Source organism: Oryx dammah, unplaced genomic scaffold (assembly GCF_014754425.2).
Source record: "Oryx dammah isolate SB20612 unplaced genomic scaffold, SCBI_Odam_1.1 HiC_scaffold_11227, whole genome shotgun sequence".
Lineage (NCBI taxonomy): Eukaryota > Metazoa > Chordata > Mammalia > Artiodactyla > Bovidae > Oryx > Oryx dammah.
This window is the reverse complement of record NW_024080620.1, coordinates 2,744,695-2,769,820: the sequence shown is the minus strand read 5'-3', so window position 1 is coordinate 2,769,820 and position 25,126 is coordinate 2,744,695. Positions and strand designations below refer to the sequence as shown.

General features: G+C 38.5%; 1 protein-coding gene across 1 annotated transcript in view; it reads right to left on the bottom strand.

Annotated features, from left to right (window-relative positions):
* Window positions 1-7,739: 7,739 nt before the first annotated feature.
* LOC120861100 (leucine-rich repeat and IQ domain-containing protein 3-like) overlaps window positions 7,740-25,126 on the bottom strand; it is a 194,116-nt gene continuing 176,729 nt past the window's right edge. The window contains exons 7-8 of the mRNA XM_040236763.1: window positions 21,822-22,551; window positions 7,740-8,386 (exon numbers count right to left, since the gene is read on the bottom strand). Coding sequence (XP_040092697.1) covers window positions 8,230-8,386; window positions 21,822-22,551 — 887 coding nt within the window. The 3' untranslated portion in view covers window positions 7,740-8,229. The remainder of the gene's footprint in view (window positions 8,387-21,821; window positions 22,552-25,126) is intronic.

Sequence of the window (25,126 nt, the reverse complement as noted above, 5' to 3'; positions counted from 1 at the left end):
GAGGCTTTGGCAGGTTCTTGTTCTATGGTTTTGAGGGTGAAATCAACCTTATGCATATTACCAATTCCTCATTCTAGCAGGTCTTTGGAATCTAGGCATGATGGTTATAAATTGCTTTCTCTCTCTGCTTTCAATCATAGCCTTCCAACTTCCTGAAATACTAAAAAAAACCTCAGCAGAAGTTCCACTGGAGAAATTTAGCAAGAACTAGTTCTCTATCTGAGGGTTTTAAAGACTCTATCCATCACATTAGCCCAAAAATTTTTGTAAACTTATAACTTATGAAACTATAAATTTTCAATTACCCCAGTAAAATCTCTCTGCCAGACAAGCCCAAGTTTCATCCTACCATCCAAGATTTTGGCATTTATGCTTACCTAGGAAGGGCTTCTTTTTATTAGGAATTAATTTTCTAGTTTTCTTTTCATTTACATATTACATACATGCACAATACATACATATATGGAGAGAGAGGGGCAGAGAGGGACACAGGGTGAGAGAGTCTAAGAGATACTGGTTACCCATTTGGGCTAGTTGGTATGGGAAAATATGACTTTCTATTTTACTCCTGCTATTCATTTCTAGTTTCGTAGCATTGTGTTTGGAAAAGATACTTGATACAATTTCTATCTTCTTGAATTTGTTGAGACAGGTTTTGTGACTTAACTCATAATCTATCCTGGAGAATTTTCCATATATGCTGGATAAGAATGCATATTCTTCTGTGACTCAAAGGAATGTTGTATATATGTCTGGTAGGTCCATTTTGTCTAAAATATTCAAATATAGTTTCTTATTGTGTCTTATAACTTTTCCACTGCTGTGAGTCAAGTATTAAAGTCTTCTATTATTGTACTTTTGCTTATTTCTTCTTTTAGTTCTGCATTTTATACATTTAGGTCCTTCAGTGTGAGGTGCATAAATATTTAACATCATTATATCTTGTTGTGAATTGATCCTTTATCATTATTTAATGACTTTGTCTTTTTTCACCATTTTTAGTCTAAGTGTATTTATATATATATATATATATAAATATCACTACCCCTGCTCTCTATAATTACCATTTGCTTGTAATATATTTTCCTATTCCTTCACTTTATCCTTAAAGCTAAAGTGAGTCTATTATTTTTTTAATACATTCAGTTATTCCATTTCTTCATTGGAGAATTTAATCCATCTACATTTAAAGTACTTATTGATAGTTAAGGTCTTACTATTGCCATTTTGTTAACTGTTCACTGTTTCACAATTTCTCTGTTCCTTTCTTCTCCTCTTGCTGTCTTCCTTTTTGATTTGATGACTTCTTGTGGTGGTATACTTTGATCTCTTTATTTTAATATTTTGTGTATCTACTACAAGTTTTCCTTTTGTGATTACAATGAGGTTAACATAAAATCTATTATAGTTATAATATGCTATGCTAACATGTTAACATAATAACAGCTTAACTTTGATAACATACAGAAACTTTACTTACCCCTTCACTCACATATTAGATTATTGATATTACAAAATACATCTTTTAAATATTGTGTATCCAATAACAAATCATTGTAGTTAATAATAAATAGTCAAAATAATATGCATAAAATTTATCTGGGAACACTTTGATTCTCTGTTTATGCTTGCCCTTGTTTGATTATGTGAAAGAACATATATCTGCATAATAGCTCCTTTCTCTTGCTTCTGTTCTGTTCATCCTTTTCATCTTCCCAGCAAATGGCAGGCATTTTTAGCTTCTGTAATTACAAGGCTCACTCCTGTTAGCAGATAAATGTGCAACTGTAGGAAATATTTTCTTCAAAACATAATACAAAGGTATTAAAAAGACATCAGGTACATTTCAAGAAAATGAGTCATTAATTGTGAATTCATGGAATATCTATTGTCTTTGTACATAAGTATCACTACCATGAACTGAGTGCTTAGTGTGATACAGTAATATCCTAAATGCTTTGCATACTTCATATATGAAGAAACCAAAATTTCTACTGAGCTACAATAACTTTATTTATGTCAAGCAATTAATAAAATGACAAAGAATTTAAGCTTAAATATTTTTTATTTCAAAGTTGGTGATCTTAAACATTGTACTCTCTTACTATACAATTTGCACTAGTGGATTGATTTCAGACAGGAAATACAAGTTTACTCTTGATTCTAAAAAATAAATAGAAGGAAAAGTTGCTAACTGACCTCTTAATTTTCTTTTAAGATGAAATGCTGTTCCTGTAATCCTTGATGGTCACTGCTTCTGTTAAGAAATCTCTGGGAAGAAGAGAAAAGAAAGCTTTTCTTCTTCTATCAGTATCTCACTACTCAAAGAAAGGGCTCATAGTATGTTACCTCTTGGCTCCAATCCCACTTTTTTCCATCACCTTCTTTTTTAGCCTAAACTTCTGCTATTTCTTCCTGTTAACCTTGGCTTTGGTATAGCACTTTCCAATTTAAGCAAATTTTGTCCTGGTGTTGGTGTTTGTATATTAGTTTAGTGATGATTTATTTAGAAATACTTCAGTATTATTACCATGTGTAAACAATTTTATTTAAATCTGTAACAATGCTTTGCTGCTGCTGCTAACTTGCTTCAGTCGTGTCCAACAATGTGCGACCCCATAGACAGCAGCCCACCAGGCTTCCCCGTCCCTGGGACTCTCCAGGCAAGAACACTAGAGTGGGTTGCCATTTCCTTCTCCAGTGCATGAAAGTGAAAGGGAAGTCGCTCAGTCGTGTCTGACTCCTAGCGACACCATGGACTGCAGCCTACCAGGCTCCTCCATCCATGGGATTTTCCAGGCAAAAGTACTGGAGTGGGGTGCCATTGCCTTCTCCAAACAATGCTTTAGAGTAGCCTTATTTATATAAGGAATGTTATAAGATTTACTTATTTGAGAAATTTGTTATGTCTAGAATGCTCAAACTATGGCACAATTGTACTCATCTCACATGATAGTAAAGTAATGCTCAAAATTCTCCAAGCCAGGCTTCAGCAATATGTGAACCATGAACTTCCTGATGTTCAAGCTGGTTTTAGAAAAGGCAGAGGAACCAGAGATCAAATTGCCAACATCCGCTGGATCATGGAAAAAGCAAGAGAGTTCCAGAAAAACATCTATTTCTGCTTTATTGACTATGCCAAAGCCTTTGACTGTGTGGATCACAATAAACTGTGGAAAATTCTGAAAGAGATGGGAATACCAGACCGCCTGACCTGCCTCTTGAGAAATCTGTATAGAGGTCAGGAAGCAACAGTTAGAACTGGACATGGAACAACAGACTGGTTCCAAATAGGAAAAGGAGTATGTCAAGGCTGTATATTGTTACCCTGCTTATTTAACTTATATGCAGAGTACATCATGAGAAACGCTGGACTGGAAGAAACACAAGCTGGAATCAAGATTGCTGGGAGAAATATCAATAACCTCAGATATGCAGATGACATCACCCTTATGGCAGAAAGTGAAGTGCGGGGGGCGCTCCACAGAAAGAGAGAGGCAGTGGAACTTCCCTCAGCAAAGCCGAGGGGTCCTGAGGAGAGGTGAGCCTTCTGTCCGGCAACCCAGCCCCTCCTCGGCGAGCGAGAGACAATCAGACGCGACAGGGGTTCCGTCTAAGCAGTTCCGGTTTATTGTTGTAAGCTCTTGGTTTTTAAAGGCAAGCAGGGAGGGGTTTGTGAGGGACTTTCCATAGTTGCACCAATCACATTAAAGGTCAAATCATCATGTGCCATCATTATAACAGGAGTCTATGGTGATCATGCGCTATCTACGCGCACAGAAATCAAGAGAGCCAATCAAAAGTTTTGACAGACAACTTAGGCCGCGCCCTCATCTCTTCCACCAGGCGCCATCTTAGCTCTAAACCTCAAAGCTAGTCCTTCTTTTTTAAGGTTTCCCATTTAGGGCCCCACAGTGAAGAGGAACTAAAAAGCCTCTTGATGAAAGTGAAAGAGGAGAGCAAAAAAGTTGGCTTAAAGCTCAACATTCAGAAGACGAAGATCATGGCATCCAGTCCCATCACTTCATGGGAAATAGATGGGGAAACAGTGGAAACAGTGTCAGACTTTATTTTGGGGGGCTCCAAAATCACTGCAAATGGTGACTGCAGCCATGAAATTAAAAGATGCTTACTCCTTGGAAAGAAAAGTTATGACCAACCTAGACAGCAGATTCAAAAGCAGAGACATTACTTTGCCAACTAAGGTTCGTCTAGTCAAGGCTATGGTTTTTCCTGTGGTCATGGATGGATGTGAGAGTTGGACTGTGAAGAAGGCTGAGCATCAAAGAATTGATGCTTTTGAACTGTGGTGTTGGAGAAGACTCTTGAGAGTCTCATTGGACTGCAAGGAGATCCAACCAGTCCATTCTGAAGGAGATCAACCCTGGGATTTCTTTGGAAGGAATGATGCTAAAGCTGAAACTCCAGTACTTTGGCCACCTCATGTGAAGAGTTGACTCATTGGAAAAGACTCTGATGCTGGGAGGGTTTGGGGGCAGGAGGAGAAGGGAACGACAGAGGATGAGATGGCTGGATGGCATCACTGACTCGATGGATGTGAGTTGAGTGAACTCCGGGAGTTGGTGATGGACAGGGAGGCCTGGCGTGCTGCGATTCATGGGGTTGCAAAGAGTCGGACACGACTGAGCGACTGAACTGAACATTTGTTTTGGGTTAGAAGAATCTAGCATTCTTGTGTATATAAGGTCTAAAAAACTGCAAGTCTAATTCGTTATGGAAAACTATCACTCATAGGCCAAATCTGACCAACTTCTTATTTTGTAAATAAGTTTTTATTACAACACAACTATACTCATTTTTTTTCATCTTATCTATGGTTCCCTTCGTTTTACAACATGTAATTGAGCAGTTGCAACAGATATCATATGGTCCACAAAATATTAAATATTTACTCTCTTGGCTTTAGTGAAAAAGTTTGGCAAGAAACAAAATGTGTGTTCTTGTTCACCCTACCGCCATGATTTGGTAACCAGGACTCTGGTTCCCAACCAGAACCATCTTATGGTTCAGCCATCTTTAACATGTGTTTTCCAAGATAGCAAAAGAAGAGGAAAAATCAAGGAGTTTACTGCATGGTATGTACCTGGAAGGACTGCCAATCACTTTTCCCCAGATTCCACTGATCAAAATTCAGTCTTTTGCTTCAATTAACTGTGTAAGGAGGCTGGAAAATATAGGTTAATTGTGTCCTGAAGAAACAGAAAATGGGTTTGGTGAAAAGCGAGCAAAGAGACCTTGTAGATAAAGTTTTGGGGCTTCAGATCTAATAAGATGTGGTGAGGTAAGAGAAAAAAACGTCAAAGATATGTTCTAAAATTTTAATATGGGAAACTTCAGATGGTTATGAACCTAGGGGAGGTTGGGCATATAGAAAGAAAAGCAACATTGGAAAGGGAGGGAAACAAATAAAAAAAAATAATAAATTCCATTTCGATGTATGATTTTCAAAAGATTTTAGGCCTTCAAAGCAGAAGTATTTAGCATGCATTTGGAAATATAGGAGCTATATGAAATTTAAGATATAACCCAGAGACACAGAATTTTGATTCTTCAAAATATAAATAGTAAGCAGCAGTAAAAGTCATGAGATTGACTTGGGACTACACATAAATAGGAAAACAGAGCTATAGACAGACAAAGCATTGTGTGTAATATAATATGCATCTGCATTTTTACAAAGAAATAGAAACAAAAAGATGATTAAAATTGTCTTTGCCTTAAAAAAGCTCACAGTTGAGTGGAAATCAAGGAAGTTAATGATTACTTGTTGTGTGATAAATGTTATGAAAGATCTGTAGTATGGAATGGGAGCATACAAGAAGGGTAAAAACTATTCAGTAAATATTGAATGAATTATGTTCAAATATATGATACAAAATTCTACCATTCCTTGATAAAGGGTCTCACAGCTCTTACTTGCATAGTTGAAAAATTCTTCTACAACTACACAGAAAAGATTCCTGCCTCCACTACTATACACTTATCTTTATTAAGTGCTTACTCTGTGGAATACACTAAGTTGCTTTTTATGTTTTTTCATTCAATTCATAACAATGCTATGTGACATGGACTATTATTTTTAATTAAGTCTCCAGAAGGTATGTATTGTTCTAAATACAGAACAGAAAAATGGAGTAACAAAGAGATTATCTAATTTGTTATGGAATTCTACATCTGTAATACTTTTACCACATCACAGTATCCCCCTTTGTTCTTTTTGAAGGATAATTAAAAATACCAATATGACTTGCTCATTAGCTTTCTGCAAATTAACAAGAAAACAGAACTGGAGCCATGATTTAAATAGAAAGTTACGATTTTACAGAAAATTAGGGAAATGCTACTAGGATTTTTTAGCAGTCCAGCAAAGAAGCACAATGCATAACTGCTGTTGCAAAATACTTAATATTTGGAACTTTAGCATAAATTAAGAAAATTAGAGAATTTTAAAAACAAAACACAAAACCCTGCATATGTAACTGATGAGCAGTAAAGAGAAATTTTGAATGGTATTAGCTCTACTGCATAAAGTGAACAATGTCATAATAATAGTCAGACATTTATTTTTCTAGATTGAAAATACTATTGAAAATCATCTAAAATTTTACAAAGACTTTTCATGTATTTTTATATTGTTCTTTACATTTTAAATTCTATACCGTATATTCAGTTCAGTTCAGTTCAGTTGCTCAGTCTTGTCCAACTCTTTGAGACCCCATGAATCATGGCACGCCAGGCCTCCCTGTCCATCACCAACTCCCGGAGTTTACTCAAACTTATGTCCATTGAGTCAGTGACGCCATCCAGCCATTTCATCCTCTGTCGTCCCCTTCTCCTCCTGCCCACAATCCCTCTCAGCATCAGAGTCTTTTCCAATGAGTCAACTCTCGGCATGAGGTGGCCAAAGTATTGGAGTTTCAGCTTTAGCATCATTCCTTCCAATGAACACCCAGGACTGATCTCCTTTAGGATGGACTGGTTGGATCTCCTTGCAGTTCAAGGGACTCTCAACAGTCTTCTCCAACACCACAGTTCAAAAGTATCAATTCTTCAGCACTCAGCTTTTTTCACATTCCAACACTCACATCCATACATGACTACTGGAAAAACCATAGCCTTGACTAGACAGACCTGTTGGCAAAGTAATGTCTCTGTTTTTGAATATGCTATCTAGGTTGCTCATAACTTTTCTTCCAAGGAGTGTCTTTTAATTTCATGGCTGCAGTCACCATCTGCAGTGATTTGGGAGCCCAAAAAAATAAAGTCTGACACTGTTTCCACTGTTTCCCCATCTATTTCCCATGAAGTGATGGGACCGGATGCCATGATCTTCGTTTTCTGAATGTTGAGCTTTAAGCCAACTTTTTCACTCTCTTCTTTCACTTTCATCAAGAGGCTTTTTAGTTCCTCTTCACTTTCTGCCATAAGGGTGGTATCATCTGCATATCTGAGGTTATTGATATTTCTCCTGGCAATCTTGATATATTACATAGACTTAAAATGATTATATACCATTCCTGGATACTTTATAATCACAGTTACTTAATTATATGTGTCCTTTCTCTAACTCTCTCCTCTGTTCCCTATATAAGTGAAGGCTAACACAACAAAAGTAAATATACAAAATCTTACAGTCTTCTAGGAAGTTATTACAAATATTTAATTTTCCTTTTCAATTTATATTTTCTGAATTCTTATAAGAACACAAGTCACTGATATAATGGTGAAACTTTTATTTTGAAAAAAGAAAGTTTTAATAAAATAAACATGAAATATAATTAAATATATGAAAGCAGGCTATGAAACTGATCAGTGAACACAGTGTCTCAGTAAAAGTCAACAGCTGGGACCACAAAAACTATTCAAAGTTTGCCATAGAAGCTGTAAATAGGTTACAAATTGCTGAACTCATAATATGAAACAATAAAAGTAATGGCTTTGCAATAATTCTGGAAATAAGTCAGCTTTCATCGTTCCCTAGGTATCTAGATATATAAGGAATCTTTAGGTGTGCCAAGTCAACCTGATTTAAGTTAAATTATGATCAAGAAGATATACATTTTAATTATTCTTTATATTTTAGAAGATATATTTACAAATCAATCTTGTGACATAGAGTACTTCTTCTTTCACAGTATTATTTCAAAATCCTTTAACTAAACAATGGCCATAATTCAAAATGACCACAGAATGTGATCTGGCTTCAGTTCACTTTGTCATTCCATCAGGAACCTTAGTGACTAAATTCTTTTTCACAATTGCAGCTTTTGTTCTAGCATCTTGAAGTCTTTCACAAGCTTTCTCAAAGGCAATCATATCATTAACAAACTTTTCTTCATAGTGTCTTTTATGTATTTCTTGAGCCCTAAGAACAAAGAAAGGTAACAGAATGAGATACTTTTAAACAGCTAAAACCATAACAATCAATTAAACTGTAACTATAATTAGATGTCTTCAAAATAGATACATAAAATGAGAGAAAGATAAAGCTCCACTTACTGCATAAAATTTTATTATACCATTAAATAATATTCATCTTTGGCTAATATTTCTAAGTTTTTTATTAGCTGTAACTGACAATTCTTAAAAACACTGGCTTAGATTCCCAAAGTGACATCTAAACTAGACTCTGCCTTGATTTGCAGAATTTGTACTTAAGCCTCACTAAATCCAAGCTCTATCTAGGACTCTATCTGTGGACAGTACTCCACAAACTCACATGTTGAAATACTAACCCACAGTACCTTAGAATGAGATTGTATTTGGAGAAAGGTCTTTTAGAGGTGTCCTTATAAGAATATGAGGGGACATCAATGATACACACACATAAAACAAAGGTTATGTGAGGACACAGTGAGAAGGTAGCCATCTTCAAACCAAGGAGAAAGGCCTCAGGGGAAGCCGAACCTAAAAATATCTTCATCTTGGACTTCTACTCTCCACGATTTGAGAAAACAAATTTCTGTTGCTTAAATAACCGAATATGTGATATTTTGCTATGGTAGCCCTGCTGCTGCTACTGCTGCTAAATCACTTCAGTCGTGTCCGACTCTGTGCGTCTCCATAAACGGCAGCCCACCAGGCTCCCCCGTCCCTGGGATTCTCCAGGTAAGAACACTGGAGTGAGTTGCCATTTCCTTCTCCAATGCATGAAAGTGAAAAGTAAAAGTGAAGTCGCTCAGTCGTGTCTGACTCTTCACGACCCCATGGACTGCAGCCTACCATGCTCCTCCACCCATGGGATTTTCCAGGCAAGAGTACTGGAGTGGGGTGCCATCAGCAGACCAATAAACTCTTACTATGTTAGAGAAATGTGAACCAGATTACGTAGGCAAACCTGAGAAATGCCATAGGCTTTAGGAGAATTATTTCATTAATACTCATTCATTCAAGAGTTATATACTATAATGTTTGCCACTATCCCTAGATGCTTGAGACAAAGATAAATAAGGTATAATTATGAGACACTTATAGAAGGTAAAGAGAAATAAAGGTATATGAATATATAAATGAAATATATATTATTATACATATATTTGTATTTAGGTATACTCAGAAATGTGGATTTGGGGAGTGGAAGAGAGGCCTAAGTCTAGAAAGTCTGCAACTTATTGACCATATGATTTTGAACGTTACTTAAGTTCTCTCTACCTCATTTTCTTCATCTTTTAAAAGGGAATAATTCAACTCATAGGATTTAGTGAAGGACTAAATGAGTTAATGCATTTAAAATCCTGGTGTACCCAACATTTAATAAGGTGTTAACCATGGCCATGGTTCTCATTCAGGTCTTGGGATCCTCTTTCCAAGATTGCTAAATAATTCATTTCCTTTTCACTCTTCCTACATGACTCCTCTCATTTTCAAGTCAGCAATGTCATGTCAAATCTTCCTTCTACTTTGAGTCTCTTGACTTTCTTTTCTGCTTCTGCACTTAAAGACTCATGAGAGGGGGGCGGTCCTAAGATGGCGGAGGAATAGGATGGGGAGACCATATTCTCCCCAACAAATTCATCAAAAGAACATTTAAACGCTGAGTAAATTCCACAAAACAACTTCTGAATGCTGGCAGAGGAATCAGACACCCAGAAAAGTAGCTCATTGTCTTCGAAAGGAGGTAGGAAAAAATATAAAAGACAAAAAAAGAGACAAAAGAGGGAGGGATGGAGCTCCATCCCAGGAAGGGAGTCTTAAAAAGAGAGAAGTTTCCAAACACCAGGAAACACTCTCACTGCCGAGTCTGTGGCGAGCCTTGGAAGCACAGAGGGCAACATAACAGGGAGGAAAAATAAATAAATAATTAAACCCCACAGATTACGAGCCCAATGATAACTCCCCCAGCGGACAAGCAGCAAAGACGCCTGCACCCGCCACTAGCAAGCGGGGGCTGGGTAGGGAGGTGCGGGCTGCATTACTTAGAGTAAGGATCTGGCCTGAATGCCCTGAGGGCAATCTGAGTGAACTAACTTGGGCTAGCAAACCAGACTATGGGATAACTACAACACGAAAAGCCCTAAGACACTGCCAGGCTTGTGTACAGAACAAAGGACTGAACAGAACTAGCCAGCTGCAGACCATCCCCCTCCGGTGACAGGCAGCCAGAGCCGGAAGGGGGCAATCGCAGCCCCAGAGAGACATTATCTACCAAACTGCAAGCAGGCTTCTTTGCTAACTAAGACTTCTTGGGGTTCTAGACAGTCAACATCTGCTTGAGAAAGTGCACCAGTTGTACACCCAGAAAACTGAGCAGCAGGGACAGGGGAGGCGATAAGTCACAGCAACCGCACTCACCAAAAACCTCATCACCTGAGCTGCTCGGACCTGGGAAGTGCACAAAACGCAGGCCCAACCAAGTGTGCACCTCTGAGAACTACCCAAGTGCCTGAACCTGGGCGGCTTAGACCTAGGAGGTGCATGCAGCCCAGGGCCGACCTCAGGGAGGGCACATGCACCGTGAGTGAGGGCAGGCCCAGTGTGGCTGAGGCACTGCGAGCACACGCCAGTGTTATTTGTTTGCAGCGTCCCTCCCTCCCCACAGCGCGACTGAACGACTGAGCCTAAAAAGTGTCCACCACTGCCCCCTTTGTGTCAGGGCGGAAATCAGACACTGAAGAGACCAGCAAACAGAAGAAGCTAAAACAGAGGGAACCGCCTTGGAAGTGACAGGTGCAATAGATTAAAACCCTGTTGTTAGTACCGACTACATAGGAAGGGGCCTATAGATCTTGAGAAATATAAGCTGGACCAAGGAACTATCCGAAAATGAACTGACCCCACAATACCCACAACAACACCAGAGAAAGTCCTAGATATATTTTTACTATTTTTATGATTCTTTTTTTTTAATTTAAAAAATTTTTAAGTCCTCTATTACTCCTTTAATTTTCACTTTTATAACCTACTATTACTTTGCAAAAAGAAAAAAGACCCTATTTTAAAGCAAACTTCATATATATATATTATAATTTTTGTGACCTTTTTTTTCTTTTTTTCTTTAATATTGTATTTTTGAAATTCCAAACTCTACTCTAGATTTTTAATCTTTGCTTTTTGGTATTTGTTATCAATTTTGTACCTTTAAGAACCCAATCTCCAGTACCCATTTTACTTGGGAGCGAGATTACTGCCTTGACTGCTCTCTCCCCCTTTGGACTCTCCTTTTTCTCCACCAGGTCGCCTCTGTCTCCTCCCTACCCCCTCTCTTCTCTACCCAACTCTGTGAATCTCTGTGTGTTCCAGACGGTGGAGAACATTTAGGGAACTGATTACTGGCTGGATCTGTCTCTCTCCTTTTGATTCCCTGCTTTTATCCTCTTGGCTACCTCTGTCTCCTTCCTCCCTCTTCTCTTCTCTGTATAACTCCATGAACATCTCTGAGCGGTCCAGTTGTGGGGTGCACAAAAGGAAGTGATTACTGGCTAGCTTACTCTATCCTCTATTGATTCCACCTCATCTCATTTGGGTGACCTCTAGCTCCCTCCTCCCTCTTCTCTTCTCCATGTAACTGTGAAGCTCTCTGTGTGTCCTTTACTGTGGAGAAACTTTTCTTCTTTAACCTAGATGTTTTATCAACAGTGCTGTATAGAAGGAGAAGTCTTGAGACTACTGTAAAAATAAGAGTGAAAACCAGAAGCAGGAGGCTTAAGTCCAAATCCTGAGAACACAAGAGAACTCCTGACTCCAGGGAACATTAATTGACAGGAGCTCATCAAACACCTCCATACCTACACTGAAACCAAGCACCACCCAAGGGCCAACAAGTTCCAGAGTAAGACATACCACGCAAATTCTCCAGCAACACAGGAACACAGCCCTGAGCTCCAATATACAGGCTGCCCAAATTACTCCAAAACCATTGACATCTCATAACTCATTACTGGACATTTCATTGCACTCCAGAGAGAAGAAATCGAGCTCCACCCACCAGAACACTGACACAAGTTTTCCTAACCAAGAAATCTTGAAAAGCCACCTGTACAACCCCACCCACAGTGAGGAAACTCCACAATAAAGACAACTCCACAAATTGCCAGAATAGAGAAAGGCCACCCCAACTCAGCAATATAAACAAGATGAAGAGACAGAGGAATACCCAGCAGGTAAAGGAGCAGGATAAATGCCCACCAAACCAAACAAAAGAGGAAGAGATAGGGAATCTACCTGATAAAGAATTCCAAATAATAATAGTGAAAATGATCCAAAATCTTGAAGTCAAAATGGAATCACAGATAAATAGCCTGGAGACAAAGATTGAGAAGATGCAAGAAAGGTTTAACAAGGACCTAGAAGAAATAAATAAGAGTCAATATATAATGAATAATGCAATAAATGAGATCAAAAACACTCTGCAGGCAACAAATAGTAGAAGATAGGATCTCACATGCTAGTAAAGTAATGCTCAAAATTCTCCAAGCCAGGCTTCAGCAATACGTGAACCATGAACTTCCAGATGTTCAAGTTGGTTTTAGAAAAGGCAGGGAAACCAGAGATCAAATTGCCAACATCCGCTGGATCATGGAAAAAGCAAGAGAGTTCCAGAAAAACATCTACTTCTGCTTTAATGACTATGCCAAAGCCTTTGGCTGTGTGGATCACAAGAAATTGTGGAAAATTCTGAAAGAGATGGGAATACCAGACCACCTGACCTGCCTCTTGAGAAATCTGTATGCAGGTCAGGAAGCAACAGTTAGAACTGGACATGGAACAACAGACTGGTTCCAAAGAGGAAAAGGAGTACGTCAAGGCTGTATATTGTCACCCTGCTTATTTAACTTATATGCAGAGTACATCATGAGAAACACTGGACTGGAAGAAACACAAGTTGGAATCAAGATTGCCAGGAGAAATATCAATAACCTCAGATATGCAGATGACACCACCCTTATGGCAGAAAGTGAAGAGGAACTAAAAAGCCTCTTGATGAAAGTGAAAAGAGGAGAGCAAAAAAGTTGGCTTAAAGCTCAACATTCAGAAAACGAAGATCATGGCATTCAGTCCCATTACTTCATGGGAAATAGATGGGGAAACAGTAGAAACAGTGTCAGACTTTATATTTTTGGGCTCCAAAATCACTGCAGATGGTGACTGCAGCCATGAAATTAAAAGACGCTTACTCCTTGGAAGAAAAGTTATGACCAACCTAGATAGTATATTCAAAAGCAGAGACATTACTTTGACGACTAAGGTCCGTCTAGTCAAGGTTATGGTTTTTCCAGTGGTCATGTATGGATGTGAGAGTTGGACTGTGAAGAAGGCTGAGCACCAAAGAATTGATGCATTTGAACTGTGGTGTTGGAGAAGACTCTTGAGAGTCCCTTGGACTGCATGAAGATTCAACCAGTCCATTCTGAAGGAGATCAGCCCTGGGATTTCTTTGGCAGGAATGATGCTAAAGCTGAAACTCCAGTACTTTGGCCACCTCATGTGAAGAGTTGACTCATTGGAAAAGACTATGATACTGGGAGGGATTGGGGGCAGGAGGAGAAGGGGACAACAGAGGATGAGATGGCTGGATGGCATCATGGGCACAATGGACGTGAGTCTGAGTGAACTCTGGGAGATGGTGATGGACAGGGAGGCCTGGCATGCTGCGATTCATGGGGTCGCAAAGAGTCGGACACGACTGAGCAACTGAACTGAACTGAACTGAGGATTAGTGAAGTAGAATATAGAATGGTAGAAATGAATGAATCAGAGAGGAAAAAAGAAAAATGAATTAGAAGAAATGAGGATAATCTCAGAGACCTCCAGGACAGTGTTAAATGCCCCAACATTCGAATCATAGGAGTCCCAGAAGAAGAAGACAAAATGAAAGACCATGAGAAAATACTTGAGGAGATAATAGTTGAAAACTTCCCTAAAATGGGGAAGGAAATAATCACCCAAGTCCAAGAAACCCAGAGAGTCCCAAACAGGATAAACCCAAGGCAAAACACCCCAAGACACATAGTAATCAAATTAACAAAGATCAAACACAAAGAACAAATACTAAAAGCAGCAAGGGAAAAAAAAAATAATAATAACACAAGGGGATTCCCATAAGGATATAGAGCTGATCTTTCAATAGAAATTCTTCAGGCCAGGAGGGAATGGCAGGACATACTTAAAGTGTTGAAAGAAAATAACCTACAGCCCAGAGGATCTCATTCAAAAATGAAGGAGATATCAAAAGCTTTACAGACAAGCAAAAGCTGAGAGAATTCAGCACCATCAAACCAGCTCTCCAACAAATGCTAAAGAATCTTCTCTATACAGGAAACACAAAAAGGGTATAAAAACTTGAACCCCAAACAATAAAGTAAATGGCAATGGGATCATACTTATCAATAATTACCTTAAACATAAATGGGTTGAATGCCGCAACCAAAAGACAAAGACTGGCTGAATGGATACAAAAACAAGACCCCTATATATGTTGTCTACAAGAGACCCAGCTCTAAACAGGGGACACATACAGACTGAAAGTGAAGGGCTGGAAAAAGATATTCCATACAAATAGAGACCAAAAGAAAGCAGGAGTAGCAATACTCATATCAGATAAAATAGACTTTAAAACAAAGGCTGTGAAAAGAGACAAAGATGGATACTACATAATCATCAAAGGATCAATCCAAGAAGAAGATATAACAATTATAAATATATATGCACCCAACATAGGAGCACCACAATATGTAAGGCAAATGCTAACAAGTATGAAAGGGGAAATCAACAATAACACAGTAATAGTGGGAGACTTTAACACCCCACTCACACCTATGGATAGATCAACTAAACAGAAAATTAACAAGGAAACACAAACTTTAAATGATACAATAGACCAGTTAGACCTAATTGATATCTATAGAACATTTCACCCCAAAACAATGAATTTCACCTTTTTCTCAAGTGCACACGGAACCTTCTCCAGGATAGATCACATCCTGGGCCATAAATCTAGACTTGGTAAATTCAAAAAAGTTGAAATCATTCCAAGCATCTTTTCTGACCACAATGCAGTAAGATTAGATCTCAATTACAGGAGAAAAACTATTAAAAATTCCAACATATGGAGACTGAAAAATACGGTGCTGAATAACCAATAAATCACAGAAGAAATCAAAAAAGAAATCAAAATATGCATAAAAAACGAATGAAAATGAAAACACAACAACCCAAAACCTGTGGGACACTGTAAAATAGTGCTAAGGGGAAAGTTCATAGCAATACAGGCATACCTCAAGAAACAAGAAAAAATAACCTAACTAAGTTATGCTTTATCTGCCTTGATGTCTTTGGAATTCTTCATACTTACGTGGATTCCCTTTGTACATGTAATTTGATTTTCTCCTGTCAATCTGTCTTATGCTATTTTAATTGCCAGCCAAAAGGAACTAAAGGGGAAAGAGGAAATTCCATCTCCTCCCCCAACAGTGGACATCCCTGGTGGCTCAGATGGTAAAGAATTTTCCTGCAATGCAGGAGACCTGGGTTGAGAAGATCCCCTGGAGAAGAGGATAGCTACCCACTCCCGTATCTTATCCTATTCATAGTCCTAGGGATCAGGGTATGGTATCTTCTTGTGGGCCATAATTCTGCCTAGCACAGAGGTCTTGCATTACCCATTTCAAGACTAACTAAGAGCAAAAATAGCGGAATTATTAACAGGAAAATAGGAACCTAATCTTGATTCAGTAGAAAATGAAATGATAAATATAGGATATGTATAATCTTATGGGCTTCCCAGGTGGTGCCAGTGGTAAAGAACCTGCTTGCTAATGCAGGCGACTTAAGAGATGTGGGTTTGATCCCTGGTGGAGGGCATGGCAACCCATTCCAGTATTCTTGCCTGGAGAATCCTGTGGACAGAGGAGCCAGGTGGGCTACAGTCCATAGGGTTGCAAAGAGTTGTTATACAACTGAAGTGACTTAGCATGCATGCACACAGAATTTTATAAATAGTGCAAGAGAAGTGAAACAAATTCAAGCTTGAAGGACTAAAATTCCTTTGGGATAAAGTGAATGACTTGCTGTGGAGGAAAGGTCAGAGGTGGCATTTGCATAGGAAGCTCTATAGCTGATGAAGTTGAAATCTTTTGTAGGTAATGAGAGAAAGAGCAAGCACTTGAGAGAACTGCTAAAGCTGGATGCCACAGAATTAAAATCAGCATAAATTTACAAATCACTGATGCCTTCCAGCCATTTTTACCTGAATACAAAAAATGAAGAAACATAATTGGACTGTTTCAAGTACGGGCTGAGGTGGTTAGCATGGTAGAAGCAATGAAAGGAAAGGACTTCAGAGACACTGGATGAAATGGGAAAAAGAATTCAATGTAAGATTCCAGGAAGCTACATTAGAAAGCCTATAAGAAGGGTTATTTGAGGGATGAGTGTCATAATATATTTGAAGAATACATGTGGGGAAAGGAAAGGAAAAAACGAATTGAAAATATAAAAGATTTTAGTCATAAATAAATATACAGGAATTTAAAATTTAAGAGGTGGGGCAGTTCCAAGAGATAAGGGGTCACTTGTATGATTGTGGAAATGAGTTAAAAGGCTGTTGGGATTAAAAAATGTTTAGGTTAAGCAATTAAGAGAATTGTTCTTATGAATTCCGAAGTTAACTGTGATAAAGGCAGAAGTTGGATAAAGGAAAGCTTCATGCATCAACATAGAAAGACTACAGGGAATGACAGGAGATCAACTGATGACAAAAATTAAGGACAAGAAGATGATGATGTAACTGGATAACTGCCTTAGGTGCCAGATCTTCCAAGCTAAATGATACTCTACTCTAAAATGGGTACAATACTGAGCACTGTCATCATTTTTTTTAGAGTAGGGAGAAAAATATTTGGGGAAAGTTATTATCAGGCTTTTACCTGATATAGAACTTCTTTCATTTTAAAGACTCTTTTAAATTCATTCTTAAACACTCCTGTGGGTATTTTATCAACTTCCTAAACTAGAGCTTTGCAGTTCCCCTTTCTTCATTCATTTTTCCTCATTCCAGAACAGGATCATGAAGCTATATTCTCGGTAATGACTTCACTAGCTATTGAGATTCATTAGAATGCTTTTAGTAGTCTTTGATACATTAATGTGCCGGGGTCCAGCCCCAGTGGATCCAGGGAATTTGAAGCGGGGACGGCGTTAGCGAGGAGAACTTATTTATTTATAAATATAGAAATGTAAGATTAGATTATGAAGAAATAGTGTAGTAGGAAAATTGAGTGGAGAAAGAAGGCTGAATAACTTGGTTTACGTGGGAAGCCAATAAAGTTCCAGACAAGGAGCTTGCACCATCTACGTTAGGCCACCAGCGTCCTCTTGAATATCGGGGGGTGCCCCACCTTGGGCTCCCCCTCGCATGGATCTTAAAAGCCAGGACAAGTAAGTAGACATGGTGAGCCTCCACGCCCCAGATGGGAATTCAGCCAGAAATTAAAGAGAAGACATGGGGGAAACCAGTCCAGTGACTGGCCCCGTCCTCTATTGTTCAGAAGGCCTTTTATACTTTTTGATTATACATATAAATCAATGGGTAACACAAAGTTATGCAGCATTAGCAGCCCAGACTCATCAAAACCAGACTTTTCTCTCTGCATACCTAGTTGTATACACAAGTCTTAGGTGATTTACATTATCTTCCAGCCAAAAGGGCCAATTAACATTTTACAGCCTTTTTTCTGATAAGGGTTTGTCAACCAGAAGACTTATTTGTGTTGATCTTCCCAAAGTCTGGTGCCACTCTCAGAAAGCACTAAATAAAGTTACATTCTTACATAGCAAGGACACAAAAGGAGTGCAGTGATATATAACAAAGAGAAAAGTAATTAACTGAAAAGTCTAGTGTTGCTAACATCAAAACTATTATATATCTTTTTCCATATCCAGTTTACATTGATTAACATCCTCCCAGGTGCCTAAAAGATAAAGAATATGGAGGCCTGGCGGCAATCATTGAGTCAACAGTGAAAACCCATCACCAATATGATTTTTAGCTCTTTAGAAAAGGCTCTGTATCTTTAAGATGCTTTTAAGCTTTGTGCCTCTCGTGGTTGGGGGGCTGCAAGCAATTCACAAGCTGTAAGAGGTCCGGGGAACCTGTTAGGCAAGCTAGAGAGCTATCAGAGGGGTTTAACTGAAACATCCCTTTCAAATGCCCTGATTTGACTTTTTCCAGAGAATATCAGAAGGGTGGAAAAGCAGGCAGATTGTTATGGGGCGGGGGGGGGGGGGGTGGATGCTTAGGAAATTCCAGGGGGAACCCCTGAGGTCTGATCACGTCCTTGCATTTTGTCAGGCTTCCTTCCGCATGGCCTTGTCACGAGTGGGATTCCTCACGCTGGCCCACGGCATTAATGAAGACTCAACTGGCAAAAACTAAGTGAAAAACTTCTGAATCCTTTACACAGATCTTACTTTTTTGAGTCACAGCTCTTTTCTGCACATTGATACTCAATCTTTATTTGAAAATGTTTATAATAAGACTCATAATGCCTTTTAGGAAACATTACTGGCATAATCAGAACATTGCCTTATTCCTGTGTGCTTTCAAGGATATCTTTGCAGCGGCTTACAAGAAGAGATAATTCAGTTAATACACATCAGGAAGCTGACTTGACTCTGTATCTTCTACAAACTAATGATGGCCAGATATTCAATTTGCTGTAATAAAACCAAGTTGATTAAATTTTCTTTAACACTGATTTGTGCTAGACTTGTATTTTGATATAATAGACTAGCTTTCATTCTCTTTTCATTCACTCCTCCAAAATATATTTTCTATTAAATTATAAAAATTTGTTTCCAAAATCTTTCTCCCCCTCCCCAACATGGTATACATTAAGGAAAATATTTGTAAATTTTGGAGGAGAAAATATAAAATATTTTTCATACTTAAAAAGATATAAAGTACCTCAGTAAATAGTTTTAAATTTGCTTATAACTAGGAAAAGACAAAGCTAGTGGAGGTGATGGAATTCCATTGAGCTATTTCAAATCCTGAAAGATGATGCTATGAAAGTGCTGCACTCAATATGCCAGCAAATTTGGAAAACTCAGCAGTGGCCACAGGACTGGAAAAGGTCAGTTTCCATTCCAATCCCTAAGAAAAACAATGCCAAAGAATGCTCAAACTACCACACAATTGCACTCATCTCACATGCTAGTAAAGTAATGCTCAAAATTCTCCAAGCCAGGATTCAGCAATACGTGAACTGTGAACTTGCAGATGTTCAAGCTGGTTTTAGAAAAGACAGAGGAACCAGAGATCAAATTGCCAACATCTGCTGGATCATCAAAAAAGCAAGGGAGTTCCAGAAAAACATCTATTTCTGCTTTATTGACTATGCCAAAGCCTTTGACTGTGTGGATCACAAGAAACTGTGGAAAATTCTGAAAGAGATGGGAATACCAGACCACCTGACCTACCTCTTGAGAAATCTGTATGCAGGTCAGGAAGCAACAGTTAGAACTGGACATGGAACAACAGACTGGTTCCAAATAGGAAAAGCAGTGCATCAAGGCTGTATATTGTCACTCTGCTTATTTAACTTCTATGCAGAGTACATTATGAGAAATGCTGGGCTGGAAGAAGCACAAGCTGGAATCAAGATTGCCGGGAGTCAATAACCTCAGATATGCAGATGATATCACCCTTATGGCAGAAAGTGAAGAGGAACTAAAAAGCCTCTTGATGAAAGTGAAAGAGGAGAGTGAAAAAGGTGGCTTAAAGCTCAGCATTCAGAAAACGAAGATCATGGCATCTGGTCCCATCACTTCATGGGAAATAGATGGGGAAACAGTGGAAACAGGGTCAGACTTTATTTTTTGGGGCTCCAAAATCACTGCAGATGGTGACTGCAGCCATTAAATTAAAAGACTCTTACTCCTTGGAAGAAAAGTTATGACCAACCTAGATAGCATATTCAAAAGCAGAGACATTACTTTGCCAACAAAGGTCTGTCTAGTCAAGACTATGGTTTTTCCTGTGGTCATGTATGGATGTGAGTTGCACTGTGAAGAAAGCTGAGCGCCGAAGAATTGATGCTTTTGAACTGTGGTGTTGGGGAAGACTCTTGAGAGTCCCTTGAACTGCAAGGAGGTCCACCCAGTCCATTCTAAAGATCGGTCCTGGGTGTTCATTGGAAGGACTGATGCTGAAGTTGAAACTCCAATACTTTGGCCACCTCATGTGAAGAGTTGACCCATTGGAAAAGACTCTGATGCTGGGAGGGATTGTGGGCAGGAGGAGAAGGGGACAACAGAGGATGAGATGGCTGGATGGCATCACCGACTTGATGGACATGAGTTTGCATAAACTCTGGGAGTTGGTGATGGACAGGGAGACCTGGCGTGCTGCGATTCATGGGGTCACAAAGAGTCGGACACAACTGAGCAACTGAACTGAACTGAACTGAGGAAAAGACAAATGCTTTCTTTTTATTTTATACTTCTTTGTAGTACAGACTACTTTTTAAAACAATAGCATTTAAAAATGTCAATGAAATAAGCAGTTATGCAGGAGAATTGAGTTTTGATCTCTGGGTCGAGAAGTTCCCCTGGAGAAGAAAATGGCAACTCACTCCAGTGTTCTTGCCTAGAGAATACCATGAAGAGAGGAGTCTGGCGGGCTATAGCCCATGTAGTCTCAAAGAGTCAGACATGACTGAGGGACTAACACTTTCACTTTTCACTGTCATGATCTTTATGTATTTCCAGATAAGCCTTAAACATATGTATTCATGGTTTGGACACTTAATATATCACCAGGATAAAAATGGCTTTCTAATATCAGAAAAAGCAAATGAACAAACCTGTGTGAAGAACACACAAGGGTAAAAAAGGGTAAAAAAAATTACTGGGGTCCTGTCTAGTGTACTGTTTAGTATTATGTGTGTCTTTCCATCTCTTTGAGCTTTCCTACAACTCTTAAGTTGAGGAAGAGGTGGATGACCAAACCTCTAGAAACTTGATGGAAAAGACAATGACTGAGATCTGTCAACCTTACCTTTTTTTACTGTGCTTTTCCTGGTAACCTCTCATAATTGGTTCTCTGTTCCCAAAATCTCCTTTTATATTTAGCTGAAAATGATATTTATGGTGATGGCTTCAGCTACTGGGGGGGAGGGGTACTCAGTTTTCCTGGGTCTCTCCCATGTATAGATGTTATTAAACTTTTGTTTGATTTTCTCCCATTACTCTGTCTTATATCAATTTAATTCATAAGCCAGCCAGGAGAACCTAGAAGGCAGAGGCAAATTTCTTCCTCCCTGACAACTTGAAATCTACTATTACATAAAAACTGTACCTACCTTATTTCCTTCATTTGTTTAAGTAAATCCCTTTGGTACTTTTCAGTTGCCAGTTTTTGCTGAACAATCAGACTTTTCTCCTTCAAGGCAGCCTGCTTACTCTTCAATCGGTCAATTGCAGTCATTCCTTTGGTCAAAAAAGTGCGCTCATTATTTAGGTTCTGAATTAATAAACGGTCTTTAGCCTTTTGTTTTTTTTCTTTCAGGAACTGAGCTCTTCTCTCTTTAACTTTCTCAAGGTAGCTGGATCTATCCTGATAAACTTGTTGTAAACCATCCTGAATTATCTCATCATCTCTTGCAGTCAGTTTATGTGTAGCATATATTTTATTATTTAAATTTTCTCTAATAGTTATTTTACTTCGTTCTTGGCCTATTTGTGCCATACTTACAGCTGTTACTTTATTTTTACTGCTTTCCTGCTTCTTTTGTTCTGAGAAATACTTATCAACATCACAAAGTGCTTGGAGTTTCATACCAGTTCTGTGTGTTGCCAAAAATTCTCTTCTTATTTTCTTTTCCATCAGCACATCTTTTATTTTAACTATTGGTTTTTGATGAGCAGGAGAAAATGGCTGGGCATACGTAGGAAAATGATCTTGTTCTTTTGCTCTCAATAGTGCAGCATATCTCAATGAATCTAAAGTATGTATGGGTAGTTTGAACACTGATATCCTGAAACTGACATCCAATTCTTCATCCTCAGTTTCACCTTCAGACTCTTTCGGACCTACATCACAGCAGACAAATATAATCCATTACACAAGTGTTAAGCACAGTTTATGTTCTGTCCCAATTGTTTTGAAAGCTACATTAATAAAGTTGACAAGAACCTACTATTTACCTTATTAAGAAACATTTTCCCAACGGATATTCCTTTTCAGTTTGTGATTTAATCATGATTTTGGAGAGAAAAATCACTATTGGAACATTTTAACAAAGAAATACACAGATTATTTCCTTTATTATTTCTCACAATTATTTAACTTGCTCTGACTCAGTAGCAGCATTTTATCTTATACTAAGTATGTAATTATACATATCATTTTTACATATAGTTATTATTATCTTGGGATTCCCTGGTAGCTCAGTAGTACAAGAATCCACCTGCAATGCAGGAGATGTGAGTTCAATCCCTGGGTCAGAAGACCCCCTGGAGAAGAAAATGGCAATGCAGTCTACTATTTTGTCTGGAGAATTCCACAGATAGAGGAATATGGCATGCTGTCAACTGTGGGATTACACAAAGTCAGATGCGATTTAGCAACTAAACAACAATTATTATCTCACATTTGTAAAAGACTTTGTAATTCATTTTACCTTATTTTTCTTAACTCTAGTGAGAACTAATAGCTCCCAAAATTGTTTTTCTCTTCATTGAACACGCAAAGAAACAAAATTTCTCAGCTTCCTCTATTCTTATGTGTGGCCATGAGACTAAGTCTTCTCCAAGACAGTGTGCATAGAAGTTATATGGGTAATATCTGGACCAAGGCTATTAAGACACAAATGTGCTTCTTCTGTATTTTCTTTCTGCTTCTGACCCACTGCACAGAGATGAGGATAAAGTGCTAGAAGATGGTAGATCGACAGGCTCTGGCTCCCTGAATCCCTGATTTTTCATAAAAGTACTCAGTGACCAGGATTATCCAACTTGGACTCTTATGGAAGCCAGAAATAAAAGGCAATTATATTTGATCAACATACATTTCTAGGCTTTTTTTTAAATCATAGCCAACCCATCCAATATAGCAATCTAAATGAATCACATTATTGTTAATTATTTATTTTCTGACAAGCCGGTGGATGAAGTGAGGCTCAGGTGGCAAATACAGGTGAAAAAAATACTGATTAATCTTCAGAAAAAATGTTTCCCATGCTTACTCTCATCTATGAGGGTTCTATCTTTTCTAATCTTTTAATCTTCTAATAGAAGATTCTCTTAAAGTTTCATATGTCATAATGCCAAATTTTATGGTGGAGTATTTATGGATGTTAAGGTGGCCATGAAGAATGGCAGAGCCTGTGGGCTAGTCAGGCAGTAGGAAAGAAGTGGACAGGTAGGATTATCACTAAAGGCCTCAGGAATATTAACATTAGAAAAGGAAGCAGATTCTAGAGCTAGCAAGTGGAAAAGGTAATCCACCAGGATACAAAGCCTAAGTGTCCAGAAATAAGTATTAAGGGTTGAGTCCATAGCAAGGCACTAGAGACTCATAGGGATGAAAGCCAGAATTTCAGGTCTAGAGCAAACAGGGTATAGTCTGGAATGACCACCTAGAAAAGGCACTCATGTATAAATTTAATTTTATATGGATAGCTTGACACAAGAAAGTTGGCCAAGAATTAAAGGTCAGGGCTAGAAAACACAATGTTCCTAAAGTTTCTGGTTACCAATTCTGATTTGTGTGCAGTGGAGTTTTCCCATACTCCTAAGCAATACTCTGACACCAGCTGGGTATTCTACAATTCAACTTAATTCTAGCACTATCTACCTAGAGATAGGATCAGATTCCACAGCTTATGAGCTCAGTCCTACCAGGCTGTCTGCCCCCTTTCCTCTCTCGACACCAATTGCAAGTCCATCACAGGAGAGAAAGGGGCAGGGAACAATCTTTAAAAGAATGACATAGCTCATGAGGAAACATAAAAACTGGTTAGAACCTACTAGGCCCAAGATGGCTGAAGATTTGACTTCCAGCAGACCTTGAGCCTCATTATACCTTCACTGTAATATATCAGTAAGCTAAATGACATCCCTGCAGGCACCATGACAGTTCTGAGGCTGATCATAAAAGGCCAAAAAGTGAGTGGTAACCCAATTTCTGGAAATTTCCTCCCCTCCCCCCAAATAGTTGTAGTAATCCTCTCACTTCTAGCCTATGAAATTGTGTGCGTGTGTTAGTGGTTCAGTCATGTCTGAATCTTTATGACTCCATGAACCGTAGCCTGCCAGGCTCCCCTGTCCTTGGAATTCTCCAGGAAGTATACTGGAGTGGGATCTTCCTGACCCAGGGATTGAACCCAAGTCTCCTGCATTGCAGGTAGATACTTTACTGACTGAGCCACCAAGGATTTACTAGGTGCAGGCAAGTTATTTACTTCTTTGGACTTCAGTATGATAACTGTGAATGGATATAATAATACCCAATTTATAGGGTTCTAACTGGATTAAATGAGTTAAGATAAAGAAGCCCAACAAGGTATATATAATTATTAGAACAATGCCTGACAAAGAATAAGAACGATGTTAGGGTGTTTTTTTTTTTTTTTTGATATGGAAAACAAGGAGTTTATTTTATCTC